The 27,214-nt window shown below is 47.5% G+C and overlaps 1 protein-coding gene across 6 annotated transcripts in view; it reads right to left on the bottom strand.

Annotated features, from left to right (window-relative positions):
• CFDP1 (craniofacial development protein 1) overlaps positions 1-27,214 on the bottom strand; it is a 121,195-nt gene that overhangs the window by 59,006 nt on the left and 34,975 nt on the right. For all 6 annotated transcript variants that reach the window (XM_043495356.1, XM_043495358.1, XM_038368948.2 and 3 more), the window contains exon 5: positions 12,523-12,633. In XM_043495356.1, coding sequence (XP_043351291.1) covers positions 12,523-12,633 — 111 coding nt within the window. The remainder of the gene's footprint in view (positions 1-12,522; positions 12,634-27,214) is intronic.

The raw sequence follows: 27,214 nt of genomic DNA, 5'->3' as shown, positions 1-27,214 counted from the left end.
CAGAATCTACTCTAGTCGGGCAGAAGTTTAGCACTGTACAGATGGGGAACTGAGACACAGGGATTAAGTGACCGGTCCACAGTTACCCAGGCAGTCTGTGGCAGAGCTGAGAACTGACCCAGATCTCCTGAGGCCCAATCCAGTCCCCAAACCACACGATCCATACAGAGCTCCCCTATGCACCAGCTGCTCTATCAGATTGCCTTGAACAGCTGTTCCAGACGCTGCACCGAGATGGTTGCATGATGTAAAGATGGTCATGCTGCATGTCAGCCATCATGCAATCAAGTAGTAGGATCAGTTTAAAAAGCACCCTTTTCACCCCTCTCCCAAACCAGTTTAATACCCTCCTCTTTCATGAGTTCACACCTCCACTTCCTTGAAAAGCTTCTCCGAGTTAACAGCAGTGGCAGGGACAGAGTTCCTTAAACAATGGAAAGGTTAGCCTGCCTTTAGCCAGGAGGGGGGAAATTAAAGCTTTTGGCAGAATTCCCACTGGCTTTGCATTAGGAAAGCCATGAGCTGAAATCTACAGCAGCCTTTTCGTTTCAATCTTTAACCCCTACATCGCTGCCAAACGTGTTCCAAATAGCTTCCGAAGTATTACAGCTGATCACCCATCAGAACACAAGCATCATGGCATGCTGCATACCACACCCCCAGCAGCATGGCATGGTGGAAAAGCTCCCCTCCAATCAGAGAGAGCTTCCTGTTTGGGAACCCCCTTGGCTATAGGAATAGGAGGACACATTTACTTTGCCTTTTTACACTCAGTACAGGCCTGGGGTCTCCCACCAGCCTTCCTGTAGCTTTTGGGAAAAGGGAAACCATTCACATTATTAAACTGAACCAGGGCCTGGTCCCTTGGCCATTTCATAGATGAACATAAGAATGGCCATACAGGGTCAGACCAAAGGTCCATCCAGCCCAGTATCCTGTCTTCCAACAGTGGCCAATGCCAGGTGCCCCAGAGGGAGTGAACCTAACAGGTAATGATCAAGTGATCTCTCTCCTGCCATCCATCTCCACCCTCTGACAAACAGAGGTGAGGGACACCATTCCTTACCCATCCTGGCTAATAGCAATTAATGGACTTAACCTCCATGAATTTATCCAGCTCTCTTTTAAACCCTGTGATAGTCCTGGCCTTCCTAACCTCCTCAGGCAAGGAGTTCCACAGGTTGACTGTGCGCTGTGTGAAAAAGAACTTCCTTTTATTTGTTTTAAACCTGCTGCCCATTCATTTCATTTGGTGGCCCCTCGTTCTTATATTATGGGAACAAGTAAATAACTTTTCCTTATTCACTTTCTCCACACCACTCATGATTTTAATACACCTCTACCATATCCCCCCTTAGTCTCCTCTTTTCCAAGCTGAAAAGTCCTAGCCTCTAATCTCTCCTCATATGGGACCCATTCCAACCCCCTAATCATTTTAATTGCCCTTCTCTGAACCTTTTCTAATGCCAGTATATCTTTTTTGAGATGAGGGGACCACATCTGTACACAGTATTCAAGATGTGGACGTACCATGGATTTATATAAGGGCAATAAGATATTCTCCATCTTATTCTCTATCCCTTTTTTAAATGATTCCTAACATCCCATTTGCTTTTTTGACTGCCACTGCGCACTGCGTGGACGCCTTCAGAGAACTATCCACAATGACTCCAAGATCTCTGAAATCTACCACAGGCCAGCAGTCAAGAAAGATTGGTAGCATCAGACAGCTGCTTGGAGGCTTATGTGAAGCTTGCTGGGGAGTCTCAGTCTCGGGGTCCGTGCCATGCACATCACTAACTGAACAGGCTCTTCAGCAGAGGTGCTCTGGGATAAATGAGAGACCGAATTCCCCGCTGAGTTCTAGCTGCAGGCCCCTCCAGATCAGGACTGAGGCATGCTGGCAGGGGGAAGCTTGCACCCAGGCTGTACTTGTTACCTGGCTCAATAGAGGGGCTGTTAATATGGCAACTATCCTCAGCACTAAATCTGCTTTAACGAGCAGAGCATCAGCAATTCCAGACGCTCGGCAACAGACCTGATGGGCTGAGACCCCAAAGCGCTGGGAAGAGTTTGAAAGTGCTCATTCAGCCGGATGGGAAATAAATCCCTCCGTGGTTTGGCAGAGCCGATCAGCACAGGGCGCTGGACATGTTCCAGGTGGCTTATCTCTGACACCCTGATTCTCATATAATTCTAGAACAGGGTGGGCAAACTATGGCCCATGGGCTGGATCTGGTCCCTTAGGGCTTTGGATCCAGCCTGCAAGATTGCCCCCCATGGTGCCACAGGCCCTGCGCCACTCTCAGAAGCGGCTGGCCAGACGTCCCCGGGGCTCCGGTGTGGGGGAAAGAGGACTCCATGCACTGTTCTTCCCTCCAGGCATCGCTCCCTGCAGCTCCCATTGGTCAGGAATGGGGAACTGTGGCCAATGGGAGCTTTGGGGGAGGTACCTGGAGACGTGGCAAAGGCAGCGTGTGGATCCTTGTGCCCCACCCTCCCACAGCGGCCACGTAGGGTTTTGGTCACAGCCACTTCCTGGAGTGGCGTGGCATGGCATGGCGTGGGGCCTGGGCGGGCAGGCAGGCAGGCAGGGAGCCTGCTCTGGGCTCCGGTGCGCACCACTGCCACCCTGGAGCCACTTTAGGTAAGTGGTGCTGGGCTGGAGCCCGAATCCCTCCTGCACCCCGCCCCCCAACTCCCTACCCTAAGCCCCCTGCCTGCACCATGCACCCCTCCTGTACCCCAACCCCCTGCCCTGGCCCTGTATAAAATTTCCCCACCCAGATGTGGCCCTCAGTCCAAAAAGTTTGCCCACCCCAGTTCTAGAACATCAAGGTGGACAGCTGAGAATTGTGCAATGCTTCTGGAGGTAGGGGTGTGGGGAGGGAGTGAAAACGCTGGAGTATTTCACAGAAGCTCTGGACTGGCAACATCCTGTTTCAACCTAAAGCCGGGCCAAGGAGAGCTCAAGTGAGACCCTGCCATTCTAATGATCCTCACGGCTGAACAAGAGGAGGAAATCCCCATGGTTAAAGGCAGATACAAGCTCACTCGCTAGCTCATTCTGAGGCTTTTTCTGAAAGGAAGAAGAACAATTGCACAGACTGCTGCCAAGTTAAGTGGTTATAGTTCTTAGGCATTAACTGCTGTCCCTTCTAAAGCCCTAACCAGGTTCTCTCCCCCCCCCCCCCCCCCAAGATCTGCAACCACATTTCAGACATGCTCATCCCAGAAGGAAGAGGTCAGCACTTGTAGCCAACAAGTTTCACAACTCAATCCAAGAAGCCGACTTCATTCAAAATGCCACCCGAGACAACCTGATCAGTTCCATTTTCTAAACCTATAGCCAGCAGGAGAGAGTAAAACCTTGGATGCAAATCAAACATGCAGAGAACAAGCAGACTTGACAGTGTCACCTAGCCAGTGCTCTCTATGCCAGGCTATCTACAGCCCAATGGGGAAGAGAAGGAATTTAAGACAAAGGCCATTTGGCGGAGTGCTAGATATGCTGCAGTCAAGCATGTCCCTTTATCACACTACGGCACAGCTTCTCCCTTTCTTATCCCAGTTTATATTCAGAGAGTGAGGACACGATTGATGTGGCTTCCTGTTGCCCGAAAGGCTCCCAGATGTTAACTGGAGGAAAGTAGAATGTATAACATTGTCTTCCTGTGAAGGAAATATGCACCATGTCCATAAGGAAAGAGGAACTACAAAAGCAGAACTGACTGCATCACAACCTTGGTGGGGTTTTTTTTTTTTTCGTTTTTTTCCACCAAATGCATCCGATGAAGTGAGCTGTAGCTCACGAAAGCTTATGCTCTAATAAATTTGTTAGTCAGTAAGGTGCCACAAGTACTCCTTTTCTTTTTGCGAATACAGACTAACACGGCTGCTACTCTGAAACCTTGGTGGAGAGACCCTAAGCCAGAGGTGGGCAAACTACAGCCCGCAGGACCGTCCTGCCGGGGCCCTGAGCTCCCGGCCGGGGAGGTTAGCCCCCGGCCTCTCCCCTGCTGTTCCTCCTCCCCCGCAGCCACGCAGGCAGCGCAGCTTGTGTCCGCCCACCTCCCAGGATTTCCAATAAGCCTGTCCTGCTGCTCTGAGCGGCATGGTAAGGGGGCAGGGGGAGGTTGGATAAGGGGCAGGAAGTCCTGGTGGGTATCAGGGGGCAGTTAGATGGGGCACAGGTTGGGGGGGCGGATCGATGGGGGTGGGGTCCTGGGGGGACAGTTAGGGACGGGGGTCCTGGGAGGTGGCAGTCAGGGGACAAGGAGTGGGGCGGGGGGTTGGATGGGTCAGGGGGCCTGTCAGAGGGCAGGGGTGTGGGGGTTGCACGTGTCGGTGTTTCTCAGGGGGGCAGTCAGGGGGCGGGGGCCAGGCGTTTGCAGAGGCACAACCTTCCCTACCGGCCCTCCATACCATTTTGCAATCCCGATGTGGTCCTCCAGCCAAAAAGTTTGACTGCCCCTGCCCTAAGCCATGTCAGTTTGAAACAAAGGCACTATTAGCACCCAACTGCCAGTTCCGTGCTTTAACCATTAGGCAATGCTTTCCCTCACTTCCCATTCCAATACAACGCCCAGCACGAGAAGATACAGGGAGCTCCCTCTGCATGTTTGCAAATGGTCCAGAATAAGAATACAGCCAGCTCCATTAGCAGTTGGTTTCCACAACCGATCTCAGAGAGAGAGAGAGAGAAATGCATGCGACACAGGAGATGAAAGTAGAGGAGAGCAGGCTTCTCAGAACCCCTGCTGCCTGGAGGGAAAACTGCCCCCCAACTTTCATCAGAGAACTATCAAAGGGCCCAGTTTGGAGCGGGTTGTTTGTATTTTATAAGACAGATGCTTTACAGAGTTTAAGTCCTCAAATAGCTGAGATTCCATTCTGCTGAGCTTAGACAAGACTAGGAAAAAAAACAGCTGATCCCAGTTAGCTCAGCCTGGGGAATGTGCTCAGCCAGATCAAGGCAAAGAAATACAATGAGGCACAAAGCGACCTGGGCTCTGCTAAGCCAAGACACCTCCAAAGCAAAGTTAACTCCCACCACAAACTTGCGAAAGCGGCAGTGGGGCACAGCGCCAGGGGGCCGGATTCTCATCTCACCCTGCTGTGACTCAGGCATCACTCCGTCCAAGTGGGTGGAGTTTTACCCATTCTGCACATGGGCAAGGGAGAGAAGAATGAGGATCTGTGAGCTTCCTCTTGGAGGAAGATGTTGGCTGCATTCTTTGCTTTGAGCCCAATGTACCAAACACAAAAGAAGGGAAGCAAGAGAGCTCTCCAAACTCAGAGACCCTCCTCCCCCAATTTTCCCACAGTCCTGAGAAAATGCTTAATGACAACCCCACAGTAGGAATTGGGGGGTTGGAGGAGGTGATCCTGGACAATAACCTGGTCCAGTTAGTAGAGAGTCTCAGCTAGGGCCCAATCCTGTGCAGTGCGAGCAGACTCAGCTCCCAGTGACTTCAACAGGGGGATGCTCAAGGGGTCAAGCTGCTTGGAATGCCCTAAACAGGATTGTAAGACAGCTGCACCCTTGTTTAGTCAAGCTGATGACCTGGTGGATCAAAGAGGAGTCAGTCAAGAAATCAATAGTCAGCAGAAGCTAACAAGGAATAATTAGAAAGTGCCCAGGGAGATGCAAAGAAATAATGACGATAATAAAAACAGACCAGAGACCTGTATAGAGCTCGCTCCACTGGAAAAGCCAACGCCACATTGAAAATGGTGAATCTTCCAGACCCAAGTGGAATTAATAAGAAATATGTAAAACTAGCTGTGGGGCACAAGTCACCCCTGGCAGCCTCACCTCATTATGAGAAGAAAATTATATGTCATGTACTATTTGCCTCCAGACAGTTGGCACTGGTGCAAGGAGCCAGGATTTGTCATCCTAGCTGTGAGTATACTGCCCCCTAGAGCACAGCCGGGGCACTAGGGAGAGGCACAGGCAAGGTTCTTGAAAATGTTAATGAGGACTCAGCTGTGCAATTACACAGTGCACTATTAAAAAGAAAATCAAGTCCAAGCAAGCATGAGCTCTGTGTCCTTTGTGCCGCTGTGATGGTTACAGGCAGACCGTTTTTTTCACTCCTCACCGGCAGATGAAGCTGCTGTGAAATCAGCAAAGTGTTCCAGGCAAACCATAGCATGTGGTAGCCATGAGGGACAGCATTCTTTTGCTGCTCCAGTTTTAATGGTGTAGTAGCACTGGCCTGCCTTAACCAACATCCACTCCGAAAATGGACAATCCCGTCATCCCTCCAGTGCTCAAACTGCTGCACAACCTCCGTAGCAGACTGGCAGACACCAAGATCCTGGGAACACAGGACTCTTCTACTGAGGCACCCCAGGCTCAGGTGCTAAAATGCTCCATTAAGACCAGAGGAATTATCTCCGAGCGATGAGGAGGGTTGGGTCCAATTAGCTCCAACCAGGAGGCTGGGGTGCATCTCTAGGCAGAGGAGTCCTGGAAAGAAACCTTAGGAACAGCCCAGCTTGAGGAGCAAGTTTAGCTGAGGTTTAGGGGGGTTGGGATGCAGCCCAGTCACATCCTCCCAGAAAGAGTCTCAAAACTGCTCCTCCCACTACCTTTAAGGCTGAGGAGGAAACAAAGCCCGGAAGCGCTTCTGCTGGGATGTGGCCACATGGCCCAGTGGAAGGCAGGGGAGTCAGGAAAGATCACACCTGCCTTTATGGAGGCAGGGAGGAAGTTACAAGAAAGCGTCGGGGCACAGATATTAGGGGATGATCTTTTCCAGTCTTTCGCTGAACTCCCTTGGTTTGAAGTCAATGCTATTCACATGCAATGCGATTCCAGCAGCCTGTGTGGAGGTTCCTCCAGCTTCATTTTATGTCCTCATCTTGCATACTGAAGGGCTTTTCTAAGAGCATGGAGTACTCATGCTGTAGACCACGAAGGCTCTACTGTGTCACCGAAGACAAGTAGGGACAAGCTAAACGTGCATGTTATTGACTAGACAGACTGTAACAGCTTCCCCAGTGTGAGCTCAGATGCACAGCAGTAAGAAATACTGCAGGAATAACAATGTGGCTTTTTGGCACGGCATTTTATGGCTGAGAGCCCTTGCCCAATTTTAGTGATGGCAAATAAATGGAAGGCCTTCTTTATGCTAACTGACACTTGTGGCAGTGACCGTAAATCCTAACAAACTAGCACCACAATGGTACTGCAACCAGGTAAGTGGTGTAAAGTGGTAGTCTGAAACCTTGCCAGCTAACTACTAATGAACATCGCTGGGGGCATCCATTGTGGGACATCCATTACAATTGTCTGTAATCGTAGTTCAGAAGCCAGGGCATCATTGTGGGACAACTCTAATGCATCAGGACTGCAATAAGCAAGGGGCTGAGAAGTATCAGATCTATGGGAACTAAAGAGCAGGGCTCACAAGGACTCACCTTGTCAACAAACCCTGCTGAGGCAACAAGGTTGGTTGGTTGCCTTTTAATCCTGGCTTTAATTAAAGCCAAGTGTTTAGTTTGCTCCTCTCCAGAACTGCTCCCTCTCCACCCACCGTAAACCATTGCTTTTTATAGCACGTCTGGCACGGATGTCAAGCGTGCCAGAAATACATTTTCAGCCTCAAGTGTCCCTTCCCCAGGACCAGTTAGTTACCAGGGCTTGATAACGTGGAGATGAGAACAGGATGTTTGATTTTGCTACCATTGCTTTCCTGGATTACTTCAAGCTATTTAGATAAAGGAAAATAAACAAACATGGGGCAGGCTGGCTGCGTGCAGAATCAAAACAAACTGCTTGCAGGCTGCGGGAGGAAAAGCCTACAGAGAATCCACTCTTCATTATTAGAACTGTATCTTACACTTCAGGGGTCTAAAAGTACAATCCAGTCAAAGAGCAGGTCATTTCACAACTGACATGCTCCTCTCTGGGATCATTGATCAGTTACTCTTACAGTTTCAGTTCTCTGAAGGCTCCAACGACAGAACAACTTTAATTACTGAGGATTTGTATTTCAGTAGCTTCTAGAAAAAAGAAAAGGAGTACCCGTGGCACCTTAGAGACTAACAAATTTATTAGAGCATAAGCTTTCGTGAGCTACAGCTCACTTCATCGGATGCATTTCAGGGCCCCACTGTGCTAGGTGATGTAATACACAGGGGGCAGACAGTCCCTGCCCCAAAGAGCTCACAGTGTGCTAAACAGACCAGACAAAGGGCCATGTTATCTTCAACCAGACTGCTCCTTCTCTCACACACACAGAGATGTCGTGTCAGAGCAGTCTGGAGATCCTCACTTCAGAAACATGGAGTCACTGCCCAGACACTAGCTGGGTTCAGTGTCTGGAAACTAAGGCACCTTTACATTAAGAAAATGCACTCATTCTGACTTAAAGACACAAATCAGGACTGTTAGTAATTTTCTTACCTGAAAGTACATTGGCTGGTTTCCAAACTGGGAGCAGAATTCTCTGAAGCACGTTTACCTTTGTGCTTAAAGGAAAGAGTCCCAATCGATGGTCGGAGCAAACGCACCAGGATGGATTATCCCCAGTGACATGTACAAAGAAAATCACGTACAGCAAAAGTCCACCAGGAAGCCTGCTTAGGGCAGCAGGATATTAGGATATTATAGCAGTGCACACTAGGTCTGCAAGAGGCTTGCACAGACTGACTTTGCAACAGTCTAGTGCCCTTTGATTTTTTCTGACTTGAGCTCGTTCCAAACACTGAACTAATCAAAGCCCCATAAAATTATGTATTTGCCATCATGACAGTATGCTGTAGAGTTTAGAGTGTTTGGGGGCATACACACCAGCAAAGGGGATGTCAGAAGTGCTTTTGGCTGTGTCAAGTCATTAGGCTGTGCCACAAACTGCTGATCTGCAGCTAAATTTTACTCTACAACGCCAGACCATGCATGACATGCCTCCCCTTGCTGGCATGCCACCCAACTCGTCAACCTCGGCTCATGTTTTCAGCAGGCTGTTTCTGGTCTCTTCACTCAAGTGGGCAGGGGTCTAGTGATGGGCAACTGGCCCCATTTCATTCACTTGAGAAGCAGGACGTTTTAAAGGAGTGCCCTCATTTACTCACACAATATATTTGGGTGGGGTGCTAAGACTTCTAGGGGCACATCCCATGATTCTTTGCACTGCAGTAAACTGAGTAACACTACACATTATTGCAAAGTGTATTGTGAGAGAACTTGTCTATCCTTTCTTGGCACTCAGAGGGAACTGTGGGGAGACAGTGCAGGAGGTGCTAATCTGTACCCACCCTGCACACTGCTTATGTTAACAGCTGACAAGTTGTGCTCACTTGAGCCCTGTATCTCCTGACAGGCAGCCAACTCGAGTTCAAAGCACCCACATTCTAGTGAAGGGTGCATGTGTGTGGACAGGACTCGAGTTAGAGGCAACCCTTAACCCGAGTTAACTTTGTCGTGAAGACTGCCCTACATGACAAGCACGCTACTCCATGATTCTGTCACAAGTGACAATACTAAGCTTATATACACATTCATTCCTCAAAGTCCTCATAACGGTCTATGTTTACATTTCCCCAATTTAGCTAACGGGCAAGACAATATTCAAATGGATAATTTCAGAGTGATGATCCAGCTGCAGATGCTGAAGAACTCAAGCTCTACTAGTTAATATCAGAATTAACTCACACCAAGAAACTGTCCTTTCAAACCCACTTTAAGCGGATAGAAACAACAATGTAGTGGTTTTCATTCTACCCACATTCCAATCAAACCCATTTTAGGTCTCTTCAAACACAAAGAATCATAGAATATCAGGGTTGAAAGGGACCTCAGGAGGTCATCTAGTCCAACCCCCAACTAAATCATACCAGCCAGGGTTTTGTCAAGCCTGACCTTAAAAACCGCAAAATGAAGGTTCCACCACCCCCTAGGTAATGCATTCCAGTGCTTCACCACCCTCCAATGAAAAAGTTTTTCCTAATATCCAACCTAAACCTCCCCCACGGCAACTTCAGACCATTACTCCTCATTCTGTCATGTGCTACCACTGAGAACAATCTAGATCCATCCTTTTTGGAACCCCCTTTTGGGTAGTTGAAAGCAGCTATCAAATCCCCCCCCATTCTTCTCTTCCGCAGACTGAACAATCCCAGTTCCCTCAGTCTCTTCTCACAAGTCATGTGTTCCAGTCCCCTAATCATTTTTCTTGCCCTCCGCTGGACGTTTTCCAATTTTTCCACATCCTTCTTGTAGTGTGGGGCCAAAAACTGGACACAGTACTCCAGATGAAGCTTCACCAATGTTGAATAGAGGGGAATGATCACGTCCCTCAATCGGCTGGTAATGCCCCTACTTATACAGCCCAAAATGCCATTAGCCTTCTTGGCAACAATAGCACACTGTTGACTCATATCCAGCGTCTCGTCCACTGTAATCCCTTGGTCCTTCTCTGCAGAACTGCTGCCTAGCCATTCGGTCTCTAGTCTGTAGCAGTGCATGGGATTCTTCCGTCCTAAGTGCAGGACTCTGCACTTGCCTATGTTGAACCTCATCAGATTTCTTTTGGCCCAATCCTCTAATGTCTAGGTCTCTCTGTATCCTATCCCTACCCTCCAGTGTATCTACCACTCCTCTCAGTTTAGTGTCTTGCTGAGGGTGCAGTCCACGCCATCCTCCAGATCATTAGTGAAGATATTTAACAAAACCAGCCCCAGGACTGACCCTTGGGGCACTCCGCTTGATACCGGCTGCCAACTAGACATGGAGCCATTGAACACTACCCGTTGAGCCTGACAATCTAGCCAACTTTCTATCCACCTTATAGTCCATTCATCCAGCCCATACTTTAACTTGCTGGCAAGAATACTATGGGAGACCATATCAAAAGCTTTGCTAAAGTCAAGGAATAACACATCCACTGCTTTCCCCTCACCCACAGAGCCAGTTATCTTGTCATAGAAGGCAATTAGATTAGTCAGGCATGACTTGCCCTTGGTGAATCCATGCTGACTGTTCCTGATCACTTTCTTCTCCTCCAAGTGCTTTAGAATTGATTCCTTGAGGACCTGCTTCATGATTTTTTGCAGGGACTGAGGTGAGGCTGAGTGGCCTGTAGTTCCCCGGATCTTCCTTCTTCCCTTTTTTAAAGATGGGCACTACATTAGCCTTTTTCCAGTCATCCGGGACCTCCCCCAATCGCCATGAATTTTCAAACATAATGGCCAATGGCTCTGCCATCACATCCACCAACTCCTTTAGCACCCTCGGATGCAGGCATCCAGCCCCATGGACTTGTGCTCGTCCAGCTTTTCTAATTAGTCCTGAAGCACTTCTTTCTCCACAGAGGGCTGGTCACCTCCTCCCCATGCTGTGCTGCCCAGTGCAGTGGTCTGGGAGCTGACCTTGTTCATGAAGACAGATGCAAAAAAAAAAAAAAAAGCATTGAGTACCTTAGCTTTTTCCACATCCTCTATCACGAGGTTGCCTCCCTCATTCAGTAAGGGGCCCATACTTTCCTTGACTTTCTTCTTGTTGCTAACATACCTGAAGAAACTCTTCTTGTTACTCATAACATCTCTTGCTAGCTGCAACCCTAAGTGTGATTTGGTCTTCCTGATTTTGCTCCTGCCTGAGCAATATTTTTATACTCCCTGGTCATTTGTCCAATCTTCCACTTCTTGTAAGCTTCTTTGTTGTGTTTAAGATCAGCAAGGATTTCACCATTAAGCCAAGCTGGTCGCCGGCTATATTTACTATTCTTTCTACACATCGGGATGGTTTGTTCCTGTAACCTCAATAAGGATTCTTTAAAATACAGCCAGCTCTCCTGGACTCCTTTCCCCCCATGTTATTCTCCCAGGGGATCCTGCCCATCAATTCCCTGAGGGAATCAAAGCCTGCTTTTCTGAAGTCCAGGGTACGTACCCTGCTGCTCTCCTTTTTTCCTTGTGTCAGGATCCTGAACTCGTCCATCTCATGGTCACTGCCTCCCAGGTTCCCATCCACTTTTGCTAAGAGATGGCTTAGGTCTAGAAAAAAAATCCCCAATAGAACGTGGACGCATTTCTTTTGTGCCCTAGCTAGGTAAGAAGGTTGTCCTGAGTTTTTCAAGTCATTCATAAGGACAAGCGTCACAGATCCACGGAGTCAATCTGACAGTTCCTTCAGACCTATAGTGAGAGCTGGGCTCATCCCAGAATTCTCCACTTGAGCTTGAGCAGAATCAACGCTCGGAGTAACATTCTACTCAGCCAGGTGTGGGGTCCAGAACAAAAAGATCAGTAATAGAAATATCACCTCTTGGGACAAGATGGTGTAACAACAGAATTAGAGCCTGATCCTGAGAACTACTGAGTCCTGGGAGTTGTGCATACTCAGTGCCTCTCAGAATCAGGCCTCCAGCGCTCAGTCCTGCTCCCACTGAAGTCGATGCAAAGCTTCCTTTGACTTTAACAGCATAGGCTTAGGCCTTACTCACTAAGTGGGGCTCCCTCCTCCCCAGAAACTCAGGCAATCCCTAGATTTAAAACACATGCACTCACCCAGAGACTGTCGGAAGGGAAGCAGGAGCCGCTGGCTGCGCTTTCTCCTTCTCTTGCTGCTTCAGAAAGGATTTGGCTTCTTTTGAGGCAGCATCCACTTCTTTAGTCACCCTGTGGCACAGGAGAGACAAAGCCATATGTCAAAGCAGAGACTCACACAGAATGGAAATCAAAGATCCAGCAAGGGAGCACAGGAAATAGCTGTATCAAAGGCGATCCTGGGCCACATGAATTGTGTTAATTCCCCTTCTATTAACCACTGCAGGTGGAATCAGCATGTCTTGTTGAGATCCCATTCCAGTTGCAAACCATCTGTGTTCAAGTCACAATGAAATGATAGCGAATTAGAGTTAACAGGGCTTTAAAAATTAACAGAAATGTTTATTCATTCAAACAGGCCCATCTCACCGAAAGCTACTGAATACCTCAAATGGATCACTGGAGGCAAGTCTGGTCTTTAATTGCGTGCTTGATTTCCTCATTTGCTCGTCTTCTGTAATAGCATCTCTCCCACCCACACTTCTCCCAACAATGGACTGGGCTGGCGACTACCCCATGACTGATGCTGGAGCAGGAAACATGTCTATAGAGACCATGCTCCGACTTAATGCTGAAAGCAGAAATTTGTGACAAATTTCTAGCTGCTAATTTTATTTCACACCTAGGGGATACAAAATATTGAACTTTTTTAAAATAAGTCAGTACTGCATCTGCTATGGAGAATACAAATATTAGAAAGAAAATGTCCAGAAAACCATTCTATAATGAATCATTCAAAATATCCAGCTACTTTAGCCTCCTCATTTTTGCTGCCTACCCCTAGCTATGTGTGTTTCAGGCACTCAGCTGTTCCTAATGAGATTGTCCTGTTTTGTCAAACAAAAAGCCTCACTCCCTTAAACAAAACCTAAAGCCTCTCACAACCTCCTTGCAGTTCAGCATCCACAGCTTGAAAACACCCTAAAGGAAGTGGTGTGTCTCCACGGTCAATCACTGCTCCCTTTGGACAGCTTCAGCCCCACCCACCACCAAACCTCAGCTCCATTCATTCTGTTTGTTGGATCTGCCAGCTGAGCAGACTCATTTTCAGGTCAACACAGATGCTGGTTCTTCTCCAAAAGTGACTGTGTAAAAACCTCTTCCTCTGATTCCCAAGACCTGCTCCCTGGGAAAATCCAGACCCACCGCTGCTGACCTTTTATTCCTCATAACCCTGCTGAGTCAATGCAGCTACGAAGAGCAAGCTGGAGCCTATTAGGTCCTGTAGCAGGGTGGCTACCCTGTTCCTAAAATAGAAGGGGTTAAAAGCAGCCCTGGAGAGGGCTGTGGCAGGCTGATTGGGGAAGCAGCCGCAGCTAGGTCACACCCCAATCAGGCCCCAGCTGGCCTGTATAAAAAGGCTGGGAGCCAGAGGCCCAAAGAGTCTCTTTCCGGGATGGGAGAGAGCAGGGCCTGGCTGCCTGCCTACCGGACAGGATACTGAGGATAGTGCCGTGCTGGGGAAGGAGCAGGCTGAGAGGGGTCGCTCCGGGCTGGCAATTCCCCAGTTGGGCCTGGTAGGGCTGGGTCCAAGGCCCATAGAGGTACTGGGAGGCAGAGGAAGGCAACAGGTCCGAACCCCTTGCCTATGATGAGTGGCCTTTACGCTGCAGTCTGCCCCAGGGAGCGGGGGCTTGGTGATGATTGGCAGTAGCCAGATTGAGGCAAGGTGGGGATAGTGGGTTGGGGGTTCCCTAGGAAGGGGAGACCCAGAGGCAGAGTGTGGGGTTACTGCCAGGGGGCAGTACCCCAGAGAAAGGGGCACCAGGGTCTGTGAGGGACACAGGGGCCAGAGCTGTATGGATCACCGGCCTGCAGACGGCGCTCCACAGTGGAAAGAGCTAATTCCTGGATGACCAGCAGGAGGCGCCGCTGTGTGAGTCCGGCTCCTTTACAGGTCCTTACATGGGACATGAAACAATTGCTGGCTAGACACTCAGACCTGAAGGTTATCGTGATCATCTAGCCTGACCTGCGAATTGCAGGCCACAGAACCTCACCCACCTACTTCTGTAATAGATCCATAACCTCTAGCTGAGTTATTGACATCCTCAAATCTTGATTTAAAAACTGCAAGTTACAGAGAATCCACTCTAGTTCAAATCAGCAAGTGACCCTGCCCCACACTGAAGAGAAAGGTGAAAAACCCCCCAGGGTCCCTGCCAATCTGACCTGGGGGAAAATTCCTTCCCAACCCCAAATATGGCGATCAGTTAGATCCTGAAAACATCAACAAGACCCATCAGCTAGACACCCGGGAAATAATTTTCTGTAGTAACTCAGAGCCCTTCCCACCTAATGTCCCATCTCTGGCTGCTGGGGATATTTGCTACTAGCAGTTGCAGACTGCCTACAATGCCATGCGGCCCATCTCATCATGCCATCCCCTCCATAAACTTATCAGTCTTAAAACAAGCTAGGTTTTTTGTTCCCACTACTCCTTGTGGGAGGCTGTTCTGGAACCTCACTCCTATGATGGTTAGACACTTTCATCTAATTTCAAGCCTAAAATTGTTAATGGCCATTTCCACGTTATATCTATTTGTTCTTGTGCCCATATTGGCCCTTAATTTAAATAACTCCTCTACCTCTCTGGTGTTTATGCCTCTGATGTATTTATAGAGAGCAATCATATCTCCCCTCAGCCATTGTTTGGCTATGCTAAACCAGCCAAGCTTTTTGAGTCTCCTCTAGTAAGGTAGGTTTTCTTTTCCTTGGATCATCCTAGTAGCCCTTCTTTGCACCTGTTCTAGTTTGAGTTCACCTTTCTTAAACATGGAAGCCCAGAACTGCACACAATATTCCAGGTGAGGTCTCACCAGTGCCTTGTATGATGATATCAACACTGCCCAATCTCTACTGGAAATACCTCACCTGATGCATCCTAGGACTGCGCATCACATTGATGTCTCATAGTCATCCTGTGATCAACTCATACACCCAGATCTTTCTTCTCTCTGTCACTTCCAACTGATATGTTTCCAGCTTATAGCAAAAATTCTTGTTGTTAGTCCCTAAGTGCATTCCCTTGCACTATTAAATTTCATCCCATATCTATTAGATTTTTCAAGGTCTTCCAGATCTTCTCAGATGATATTCTGATCCTCCTCCATATTGGCAATACCTCCAACTTTGCATAATCCCCAAATCTTATTAGCACTTTTAGTCCAGTTTTCATTCCAAGGTCATTTATGAAAATGTTAAATAAGACTGATCCCTGAAGAACTCCACTAATAAGCTCCCTCCAGCCTGACAGTTCCCCTTTCAGTATGACCCGTTGTAGTCTCCTCTTTAACCCATGTTCCAATCAGTTACACCAGAGCACATCAAAGGAATGCAATGAGGTTACAAAGGGGTCACTGAGATCAGAATCTTGCCTACAACTGTTTATTACAGTTGATGTGCAAGAGGAAAACCCAGCCTAACTCTCAGATCCTTGGATAAGTTTCCAAGGCTGGCAGTGAGAAAAATGCTTTAGATTTGTTGACTTAGAGACATTGACAGGGGAACAGATGAGGAATTCCCACAGTGCTGTTTATAAAGAGTCAACATTCAGCGAAAACAGCACCTTAAGGCCAGCAGGAAGCAATAAGGTGAGGGGATGAAGGAAAAAGACCTTCATCTTCCTCCCTGAAGCCCAAATATGGAGGGAAAGGAATGTTGAAAAGTAAATTAACACCTGTGCAAATTGATTCTTGCCCCAGCCTTGTTCATTCAGTGCAGAAAGGAGAAATTAGTTTCATTTAGCTTGGTCACCTGCATTTCCAATGGGCAGCAGTCATGTGGACTGAAGCCGTTTCAAAGCAAGGAATATTTACAAATGTTTGCAGATCAGATTGAAAGGGGAAAAATTAATTCAGGAAGAAACAAAATCCTTGTTACAGCAGTGTTACAATTTAGAACATCCAGAACACGCTGCCCATGCACAGCCCTCAGAGATAATGCTCATGTCGTGCCCTATTTATATACTAATGGTTATTGTACTTTTCATTAATTTCATTAGACAGAATAAACTCATCGCCTTTATGCAGCAATTAGCTGGAACTCCCCAAGGAGCCCTATCAGTGGTGGATGCCGGGCTCAGATTAAAACCATTGCAGTATCTATTTTTAAATGCACCAGCTTGAGGAAGCGGATCAATTCCCCTCACTGCTGTGCAGCCAAATTGGTTCTCGTGCATTTTGCACAAAAGTGACTGCTCCTGGCTGTTATCACCCCCACACATGCTTTCACCCAGTCCTGAAGCTTGCATCCAAGGCATAAAGACAGTGACAAACAGCCATGAGAAACATCAAAGCAACCCAAGGGATACAGAAGTTCAACAGACATGGAATGGAATTCTATGGCTCTAGGCCCCCTGCTCTCCAGTCTGCCCCAGGGGAGCTTTCTGCTGGGGAGCCAAACTAGCTGTTCAACTCCAGCAAATTTTTGGAACTTCATAGCCTTGGTCTGAGGGTGACAGCGAAGAGGGAGCAGCAGTCTGGGAATAAAGCAAGGGTTACAGGAGGAAAATTGGAACTGTGAGCATGCCACTATTAACTCTTAAAAAAAGGAGTACTTGTGGCACCTTAGAGACTAACATTTATTTGAGCATAAGCTTTTCGTTTCGAGCTACAGCTCACGAAAGCTTATGCTCAAATAAATTTGTTAGTCTCTAAGGTGCCACAAGTACTCCTTTTCTTTTTGCGAATACAGACTAACACGGCTGCTACTCTGAAACCTATTAACTCTGTATGCTCCGATCAAGAATAATGGCCCATAAGCTCTTTGGAGCAGGGACAGCATCCCGACAATATATTTGTACAGCCTTAGCATAATGAGACACTGATCCTGATTGGCCCCCCATCACTCTGGTATCTGAGCACCCCACAATCTACTGGATTTATCCTCATCTGCACCCGTGAGGCAGGTAACCCTATTACCCCATTATACAGATGAGGAATGGAGGCACAGAGAGACTAAGTGACTTTCCCAAGGTCACCCAGGCAGTCAGCAACAGAAGAGGGAAGTGAACCCGGGTCTCCCAAGTCCTAGGTTAGTGTACCTAATAGCAGCAGTGATTGCATGGGAGCGTATGGTTGTTTTGCATAGATCCTCTCCTACTGGTGCTGCCTTCAAAGACACACAATTGGGAAACAGCTCATAATATTCCGCATTTCTGGAGCTCTTTGCCTCAGGCAGTGCTCCAGCATTTAACCTCACAACCCAACTGTGCATTTGGTAAGTCTGATGCCCACTTCACTGCTGAGCGAACTGCAGCGCACAGTACGTGCCCAAGGTCACAGAGCCAGGAACAGCACCCACGAGTCCTGGCTCCCTCTGCTCTAGTCTCACCACAAGACACCATTGCCCCAAACTATTAGGAAAGAAACTGGCCAAAGAACATTATGAAGTTTAAGATTCCCAAGAAAATACCTAACTAGATTTGCTCGTGTACAATGTGACAAAGACCATACAGCAGGGATGCCCAGTGAGCACAGTCACATTAGCTGAGCTTCCATAGTTCACCCCCACCTAGCGCTAAATCTGGCAAAACTACGGCTAGGTCCCTCAACGCGAAGGCAGAATCAGTACCGAGGAGGCCCTCTGCACTTCAGTGGGAGGAGACAGGCTTGCTTCACACCTTGGCTTAGAGCAACAGGCAGTAGTGGCTGGATGTACAACAAAGCACTTTGTCTGCAATAATTTACCATTCCCTTTGGCCTGGTAACAGCTGCTCTGAATTTATTTTTAAAAAATCATTAGCCATTGCAGCACCGAGATACAGATGCAGTGCACAGCCTGTTTTGCCAGCGCCACACAGCTGGGGACAGAGACAAGCGTCAGAAAACGAGTTAAAATGAAGATAATTATCTTTGAAGATAAGTCCATCACAAGAGAGCTATACTGCCTCATAAAACGACACAAAAGCAACTCAGCAGCAATTTACGGCTGGGCCGATGCCGGCAGTGACTTTGCATCATTCCAGTGTAACTGACAAATGAAAGGTTTCAGAGTAGCAGCTATGTTAGTCTGTATTCGCAAAAAGAAAAGGAGTACTTGTGGCACCTTAGAGACTAACAAATTTATTTGAGCATAAGCTTTCGTGAGCTACAGCTCACTTCATCGGATGCATTTGGTGGAAAATACAGAGGGGAGATTTATATACACACACACACACACACACACACACAGAGAACATGAAACAAAGGGTTTTATCATGAAACAATGGGTTTGTGTATGATAAAACCCTTTGTTTCATGCTCTCTGTGTGTGTATATAAATCTCCCCTCTGTATTTTCCACCAAATGCATCCGATGAAGTGAGCTGTAGCTCACGAAAGCTTATGCTCAAATAAATTTGTTAGTCTCTAAGGTGCCACAAGTACTCCTTTTCTTTTGACAAATGAAAGAATATTAAAAGGCTTTGATGGGCACCAGCTCAGAGCATGTACATTTCATCCGTCCTCAGATCCCTGGCCAGGCGAAAGTAATAATGGAGGCCAGGTTTTCAAGAGACAATAGCTCACCATGCACTAACCTAGGCACTCCCTGCTCTGCACTGACAGAACTGAGAGCTGCTACTCCATCTGGAAGAAATCACAGTCATTACTAAAGAAAATTACAAGGCCTTTTGCTACTAAATACTTGGTAAGTAACTATTTGCCTGGCTGTTTACCAGGATCCTATTCATGCTTTCTGACCCAGGAATAAACATGAAAATAAATATATTGTCAACATTAAAATAAGTTCAGATGTGTCTCACCCACTCAGGTACCCTGTAATTTGCACACACAAATCTGCTGCCTCTCCTCATTTCTTCATAGAGATTTAATACAGTAGCCAAGTGTTGCAATGAATCTCCTCAAGAATGTACACAATATAATACAGAACATTATTGTTGTTTGTATGGCACTAGCATAAGGAAAGGCAGTGTTGCCTAGGGGATACAGCAATGGACTGGACTCAGGAGACCTGGCTTCTATTCCTGACTGCCACTGGCCTGCTGGGGACCTTATGCCAGTCACTTCCCCACTCTGTGCCTCAGTTTCCACATCTTTAAATTGGAGACGATGCTACTGACCTCTTTTGTAAAGCAATACTGATGAAAGGTTTTAAATAAGAGCTAGGTATTATTAGTGCCTGGAAACCCCCGACACAGGGCACAAGACAACTCCTTCCCCAAAGACCTTACATTCTAAGTACAGTACTAACAATATCACTAAGGGTGTCTAACATTTAAAAGTGACATATGAGATCGAGTGAATGTGAAAACTAACCTAAGTCACCTTTGTCAAACAAACACAAAGCACATTTTGCAGTGCAGTGACCTTGCTTTTGAGATGTTAAATTGTGAAACCCAGCACTTCACAAGTCTTCCAGTCATTAGTGAAGGTCTGACTACAGGGCCTGAAAAAGTTTAAGGACATTCTCCTCCTATCTGGCTAGTAGTTCTTTTGATCCAGCTTTATAAATAATATTTCGTTCATAGAGTTTAAAGCACTTCACAAAGAGACCATATTACATGTGGGGAAAATTAAGGCAAAGAAAAGGAAAGCAACTTGCCTACGGTCATAAGACAGGTGAGGTGCAGAGCTTAGAATAGAGCCCAGGACTACGGAGTCCCTATCCACTAGACCACATTGCCTCACACAACTTCACCGTGAACAGACAATACAAATACAATTTCCCTTAACGCAGCACCTCCTGTTTTTACCAGGAGCCTCATGCAGACAGACAAGCAACCCTTCCACCCAACTCTGCGTCCCCAAACTCAAAACCTAAAACCAGTATTCTAACAACGATTTCTTAATGCTTTCCACAGATCTGGTCTGGTCTACAAAGAGATTTTGTTCCACCATAGTTATACTGATACATCTTCCAATATGGATGCAGTTATACTGGTATAAATGTGCTTATTCTACAGCAACCACATTAGGGCAACTTTACCGCTCTAACTGTAGTGCTATAGTTAAAGTGGTACATTGTGTGTGTGTAGACAAGGCCTTAGAGTTACCATACAGTATGCCTTCACTGCACAGTTAACCCAGGTGGATCAGCACCCAGGTTGGCCTAGCCTGGGTGTGAGCAGCCACACTCCAGAACCTCACTGATGCTTCACTCACCCATGTGTACTGGGGGTGTATCCCAGGGTTCTCTGTGTTGAGATGCTCTATAATTCTTTCCCAGTCAACTGGGTCAATTGTGGGAGAATCTGTCTCCCCTTCAGGGGGAATTGTGGGAAAGCACTGGAGGACTATCAGAACTCAAAAAGAAAAGGAGTACTTGCGGCACCTTAGAGACTAACAAATTTATTAGAGCATAAGCTTTCGTGAGCATCCGATGAAGTGAGCTGTAGCTCACGAAAGCTTATGCTCTAATAAATTTGTTAGTCTCTAAGGTGCCACAAGTACTCCTTTGCTTTTTGCAAATACAGACTAACACGGCTGCTTCTCTGAAACCTATCAGAACTCAAGTGGTTTAGCTGCATCCTTGCTACAAAGTAGGTGGGTCCCAGCTAGGGTGACCAGATGACCCGATTTTATAGGGACAGTCATGATATTTGGGGCTTTGTCTCATATAGGCACCTATTACCTCCCACCCCGTCCTGATTTTTCACACTTGCTACCTGGTCACCCTAGTCCCAGCTCAAGTTAAAGCATAGCCTGGGTTCTAACTGATACTCCCAGCAAGGTCAGCTAATCTGGGGTTAAAGCACCTCTAAACCCAGGTGTAACAAGGAGGCTGCTACCTTAGCACCCACTTGTGGCCAGGGGTGCCTCTGCAGTGTCCTGCCTCCTGTTTCCCTTTCTTAAGGCTCCTTAAACTAACTCCACACTGTCTCTCTGCCAATCTCAGCCTTTCTGGGGTCTGGTTTCTCCATCAAGTTAACAAAGTTCTCAAAAACCATACAAAACCAAAATCTTCCACCCAGCCTTAAGCTGGGTGCTGACCCGCCTCCGCAAGGTCTGAGCAGCTGGGGAAGATGCAAAGCCTGGCTTGCTTTCCTTACCTTCTCCCAAAGGACAACAAAATGTTCAGCTGGGTGTTCTTCCCCAGCCCCAACTCCCTTCTTCAGGGACGACCGCAGGAGACCCTCTCTCCCCGCAGCTCCCCTTTAGCTCTCATCTCATTGAACTCCTGGACCCTTTACAGCCCAGTGCAGCCCGCCTTGTAAACTGGCTCCTTTGGGAGCACCTGCTCTGGTAGAGGGGTGCTGGACCTATTTCAGTCACAGGGGACCACCTCGTGACACCAGGTAAAGGTTGGTGTGTGTGGACACAAGTGGGGCTTGGGCTAATACCTGGATCAGAGCTAGGTTAACTGCAGTGAAGACATACCCATAGTTGTTGAGCAGCTGTAAAAAAGAAAAACAGACACACACACACACCCCCCACCACCATTTCCCATGCCAAGGAGCCCTTGCCTCCGCAAACGAACTGGGAAACGGGAGAAGAAAATTTTCAAATATAAATCAGGGTTTCAGAGCTATCCACTCGTGACAACAACCCTCTTAGCAACAGCAACAACTAAGCCAAACCAGCCTAGTTTCAATATTGCTTTTATAATGTTGAGTCAGTTTGGATAAAACATTGAACTTAATCTATTAAACTCTGAAGCTTAGTATTTGAATTCAATAGGAGAGAGGGGTTATAACATACTAGCTCTTCTCTGGTCCAAATTCTGGCTTCACGCACAAGTGAAACAAGTTTTGTGCTCTCCGCCTGGTCCTGGATAGATACTGGACCACATCCCACACCTTGTTACACAATCTGACCTTCTGCCCCTGGGATGCAGAGGGCCGGAAATGCAGAATGCTGCAGGTCAGGACTCAGGGCCTTTGGCAGTCATATGAAGCTCAGTCCTGGAACAGCAAGGGGATCCTTATTGAGCAGAGCTGTGTGAGAGGAAGAAAGGCACAGAACAGGTGTCCAGCACTAGAAAGGGAGGATAACATCAGGCCAGGAGAGAAGCACATGGGCAAAGCTCCATGAAGAGAGCATGCAGAGCATCTCTGCACTGCGCCTGGGTTATGACCAGCCCACCCCTTATGCTACTGGGCTCTAAATTTGCACACAAGCCTTTCCCGACACAGCTCAGCACCACAACACTGACGACACTAGCCAATGCAGCTTTCTTCAAAACAACAAAAGTGATGGGTGAACAAAGCAGCATAGGCTGAGAAGGTGTGTGCCAACACTGGGGTAGAAGGGAACTCTTTCAGTCCATCCACACCCTAACTGCAGTGCTAACCCTCCCTCCGCCCTTCTGTGCTCAGAGTGGCTCACCTGGAAAATTCCAGCTCTTTTGCCTGTCACATCTCAACAGCCAGCCCGGCTCAGGGATCCTTATCCAGCCTAAACCTGCTGGACAATCCTAATACTTCTTCCGCAATTGTCTAGCACAAATGGTGAGGGGAAAATTCGGCTAGTTATCCCTTTTTGAATAGTCCCAGCTGGGTTTGGCCTATTTTACAGGCCACCAGCTTTCTGTAAGCACTGCAGAGCAGACACTCATTTTGTTGCAGGTTTTTGTAAATCACTTTCCACCTCTCCTTTGGACTAGACAGAGAGGAAATGTTTCCCCTTCTGGATCTCACATGCCCGAGCCTAATTGCTTGGGTGCTCTCCCCAGAGCTAGCTGTACTTTAAAGAGTTAAGGGGTTCCACCCTGCAAGGTGCTAAAGCCATGGGAGTTGTGGGCGCTCAGCTCCTTGCAAGATTAGACTCCCAGGGTCAAAGTAATGGGTGTGTTGGGCCCGTGTGCTGGCTCTGCTAATGTGAAGAGGCCCAGGAACTCCCCCTGGCAGGAACAGTTGCACCCCATCCTACTTGAGGAAAGAGTGCATGGCTGAGCTAGCTCTATGCCCAGGCTATCCCTGGCTGCCTGGCCATGGCACAAAGCCACCTTTACCTCCCCCTCAGTCCCTGTGCCAAGCTCAGCACAGGGATGAACTGGCCCCTATGTCATTTCCACACGACACCCACTGCTGCTCTGAGTTAAACTTTACTCCTCGGCCCACAAAAAAAACAAAACAAAAAAAACCCCCACCAAACCCAGCTGCTCCAGCCAGTCAGAAGAGGCCAGGCCCTCGAGAGCCAAATGAGAAAGGGGCTAAACGTCTCCTTAGCCCACAAAACTTGGCCAAGATCGCAGCTGGGAAGAAGGTGGCAGGTGACCCCTGAATCACCAATCTCACATTTCTTGAAACTCCAGGCAACTCCCACCCCCCTTGTTTATATAGCTGAGAACAGTCCCGTCCTTCTTCCAGTTTTCTCACTCCCCGTGTTCCTCAAACACCAGCCATTTCCTTCCATGCCTGAAGTTGCACTGCAGTGGGAGTCTGCTTCTGTCCCACTGACAGTAACAGCTTGCATAGGCAGCTGGCCTATCCCCTCAGCACAGGATGGCCTGAGTCCCCGACCAGAGTCTGCTTCAGGCCCTCATCTCAGAGCTCAGCCTTATTCCTTCCACATAAACCTAGTGCAGTGCATCAAGCAACCTGGCCTCCTAAACCAAGGCCCCCTTGCAGGGGCCGCTCAATTCCCTACAGATTTCTACTCTACAGGCCACTTGCCTGAGAGTCATCCACAAACTGGGCTCTATCCTCCCTGGCCAAAGCTTCCAGCCAGAGGAACCCCGCTCCCAAATGTTCTGTGCCAGTCCCCCTTCTGGAAGTCCCCCTGCTCCACTGCCTGCCACAAGAGCCTCCCCACTACCGGAGCCTTCCTACTTCTCCACCCCCAACTGGACTACTTGCAGCTTTTATAATCACCTGATCCCTAGCTACCTCTCAGCTGAGACTGATCAGCTAACCAGTCACAGGTGAGGCTGGGCCCCAACTCCCCTTAAAGGGCCAGGTCCTAGGAATACCTCCCTAGCACCCATCAGACTCCCTGACTCTTCAAATCCCAGAGCTTCTCCCTTTGGACCACCTGCCAAGACTCCTCGCAAACAAAGCAATCATACACTACTGGGTTACTAGGGGACAGATTTTCAAGAGAGTTCAGCACCATGGGTTCTGAGCTGTTTGAAAAATCTGGTCTCTGTCAGACTTGGGGCAGTTGGGTGCTTTTTAGAGAATCTGGCCTGCGTTCTCAGTCTCCATGTAACTCAGCCACTGCTCCCCTATCTGTCTGACACAGAGCAGTCTTGTGCTTACGTGCAGAGATTAATCTTCAGTGATCCAGCCTGTGGGTCTTTTGTACCAACCCCTCTATAGGAAAACAAGTGGCACAGATTTGCTTAGGAGTAAATAATTCCCAAACCACGTTCTAACTCATAAACCTTTAGGACAACTGTCACCTTGAGGGCTGCTTTTCAGAATCCCATTTTCTTCTGAACAGACAAGATTTAGCTGTTGAGGCAGATGAAATTTAAGGACTACATTATTTTCATAGAATCGTAGGACTGGAAGGGACCTTGAGAGGTCATCTAGTCCAGTCCCCTGCACTCATGGCAGACTAAGTATTATCTAGACCGGGGTAGTCAATAGGTGGACTACAGGCCAAATCTGGACCACCAGATGCTTTTGAACGGAACGCAAAATCTTTTTATGTACTTTTTATCATTTTTTTTATTAATTATTATTATTATTTTCTCTGGCGTCTGGATCTTGACTATACCTTGACCAAGTAATTTAGACCTTGACAAAAAATAATTGACTACCCCAATCTAAACCATCCCTGACAGGTGTTTGTCTAATCTGCTCTTGAAAATCTCCAATGATGGAGATTCCACAACCTCCCTGGGCAATTTATTCCAGTGCTTAACCACCCTGATAGTTAGGAAGTTTTTCCTAGTGTCCGACCTAAACCTAATTTTGCCTGAATTTGCCTCTTCTTTAGGAGGGGTCTGACTCCCATGAAAAGCAGAGTTCCTATTATTGAATCATCCATAGGATTAGAGATGGAAGGCATTTAACAAGGTCAAGAGATAAAGTGGGAGAGGTACAATCTTTTATTGGACCAACTTCTGTAAATGAAAGAGAAGCTTTCGAACTTACACAGAGCTCTTCTTCATGTCTGGGAAACATACTCATAGTCACAGCTGAATACAGGGTGGAAAAGATTGTTTAGCATAAGTACCTAACACAATTCTGAAAAGCAGCCCTCGAGGTGACTGTTTTCTCAAAGGTTTATGAGTTTAGAATTTGGTTTGGGAATGACGTAACAAGGTTCTCCTCCACAGAAGTCCATCTCCTAGCCAGTGCAGGAGTACATTTCCTAGAGCTTTGGCCACGCTAGTTTGAAGTGCCCCAGGGCTTCTACCAACTTCCATTGGGAGATTATTCCTCAGCCTAACATCTCACTATCAGGAAGATTCTCTCCAGATATTCAGTTTAGATTTCATCCTTCCTATGGCCCATGACTCTTAGTTATACTCCCCAAGAAAGGACCGGTAGCAAATATTTGCAGACATGCTGTGATAAATGAAGTGAGGAGGGGCGGTAGCTCCCTTTTATGGACACCCAGCCAGTCAGTTAGCTATAAAGTCCCTCTTGGTGGCTGTTCTCTGCTTGCTTTACCCGTAAAGGGTTAACAGAGTTCCCCAGATAAAGGAAAAGGAGTGGGCTCCTCACCAAGAGAGCCGGTGGGAGGGCTAGAACTTTATAAAATGGGGAAAAACTTCCCTTTATCTGTGTGTTGTGGTTTTCCAGGAAAGAGAGGAGAGACCGAGCAGCAATGCTGTAAGAAGCTTTAAAACCAGATATAAAAAAACCATCAAATCATACTTCATACCCCTACTTAACTGAAACCCCAGATATGTAAGTAGATCAGAAATGTTTAGAAATACGTGATTAGGGTTATCTTGGTTTATTTCTTATGGCTAATGGACTCCTCTGTGCTAACCCCAGATGCTTTTGTTTTGCTTGTAACCTTTAAGCTGAACCTCAAGACAGCAATCTTGATGCTTAATTTTTGTAATTGTTTCTTTTAAGATCTAGCAAAAAGCTTAAGTTCCAAACGTATTGCTTTCCTTTTTGTTTTTAATAAATTAAACCTTTTTTAAGAACAGGATTGGATTTTTGTGTCCCTAAGATGTTTGTGTACATGTTGTTTAATTAGCTGGTGGCAACAGCTACTTTCCTTTGTTTTCTTTCTCAGCTCTTCCCCGGAGGCGGGTGAAAGGGCTTCAGGGTACCCCACAGAGAGGAATTCCCAAGTGCTCCCTCCTGGGTTCAAGGTTTTTTTTTTTGCATTTGAGTGGTGGCAGTGTTTACCAAGCCAAGGTCAGAGAAAAGCTGTAATCTTGGAAATGGCAAGTATTAATTTTTAAAATCCTTGCAGGCCCTGACCTTCTGCACTCCAAGTGCCAGAGTGGGGATTCAGCCTTGACACATGGCCCAGCTGCACCCCAACCCTCTGCCCCATCAGGGGGTTGGTGCTTACCGCAGGCAGCACCAGCTTTCAAAAGTGACCCGCACACCCCTCTGGCAGTGGCTCAGCTTGGGGGCAACGCGCGGGGCCACAGGGGCGTGCCAGCTGCTTCCCAGAGCAGTGCGCAGCAGGCAGGCAGGAAGCCACCTTAGGCTGTGTCACCACTGCCACCTTTCAGCACTAAAACTTTAGTCGTTCAGGGGTGTGAAAAAACACCCCCCAGAGCGACAAAAGTTTTAACGCTGAAAAGTGCCAGTATAGACAGCGCTTTATTACTGGGAACTGTGCTCCTGG

The sequence above is a fragment of the Dermochelys coriacea genome, chromosome 12 (assembly GCF_009764565.3).
Source record: "Dermochelys coriacea isolate rDerCor1 chromosome 12, rDerCor1.pri.v4, whole genome shotgun sequence".
Classification (NCBI taxonomy): Eukaryota; Metazoa; Chordata; order Testudines; family Dermochelyidae; genus Dermochelys; species Dermochelys coriacea.
The sequence above is the reverse complement of the archived record's forward strand: the minus strand, read 5'-3'. Positions and strand labels throughout refer to the sequence as shown.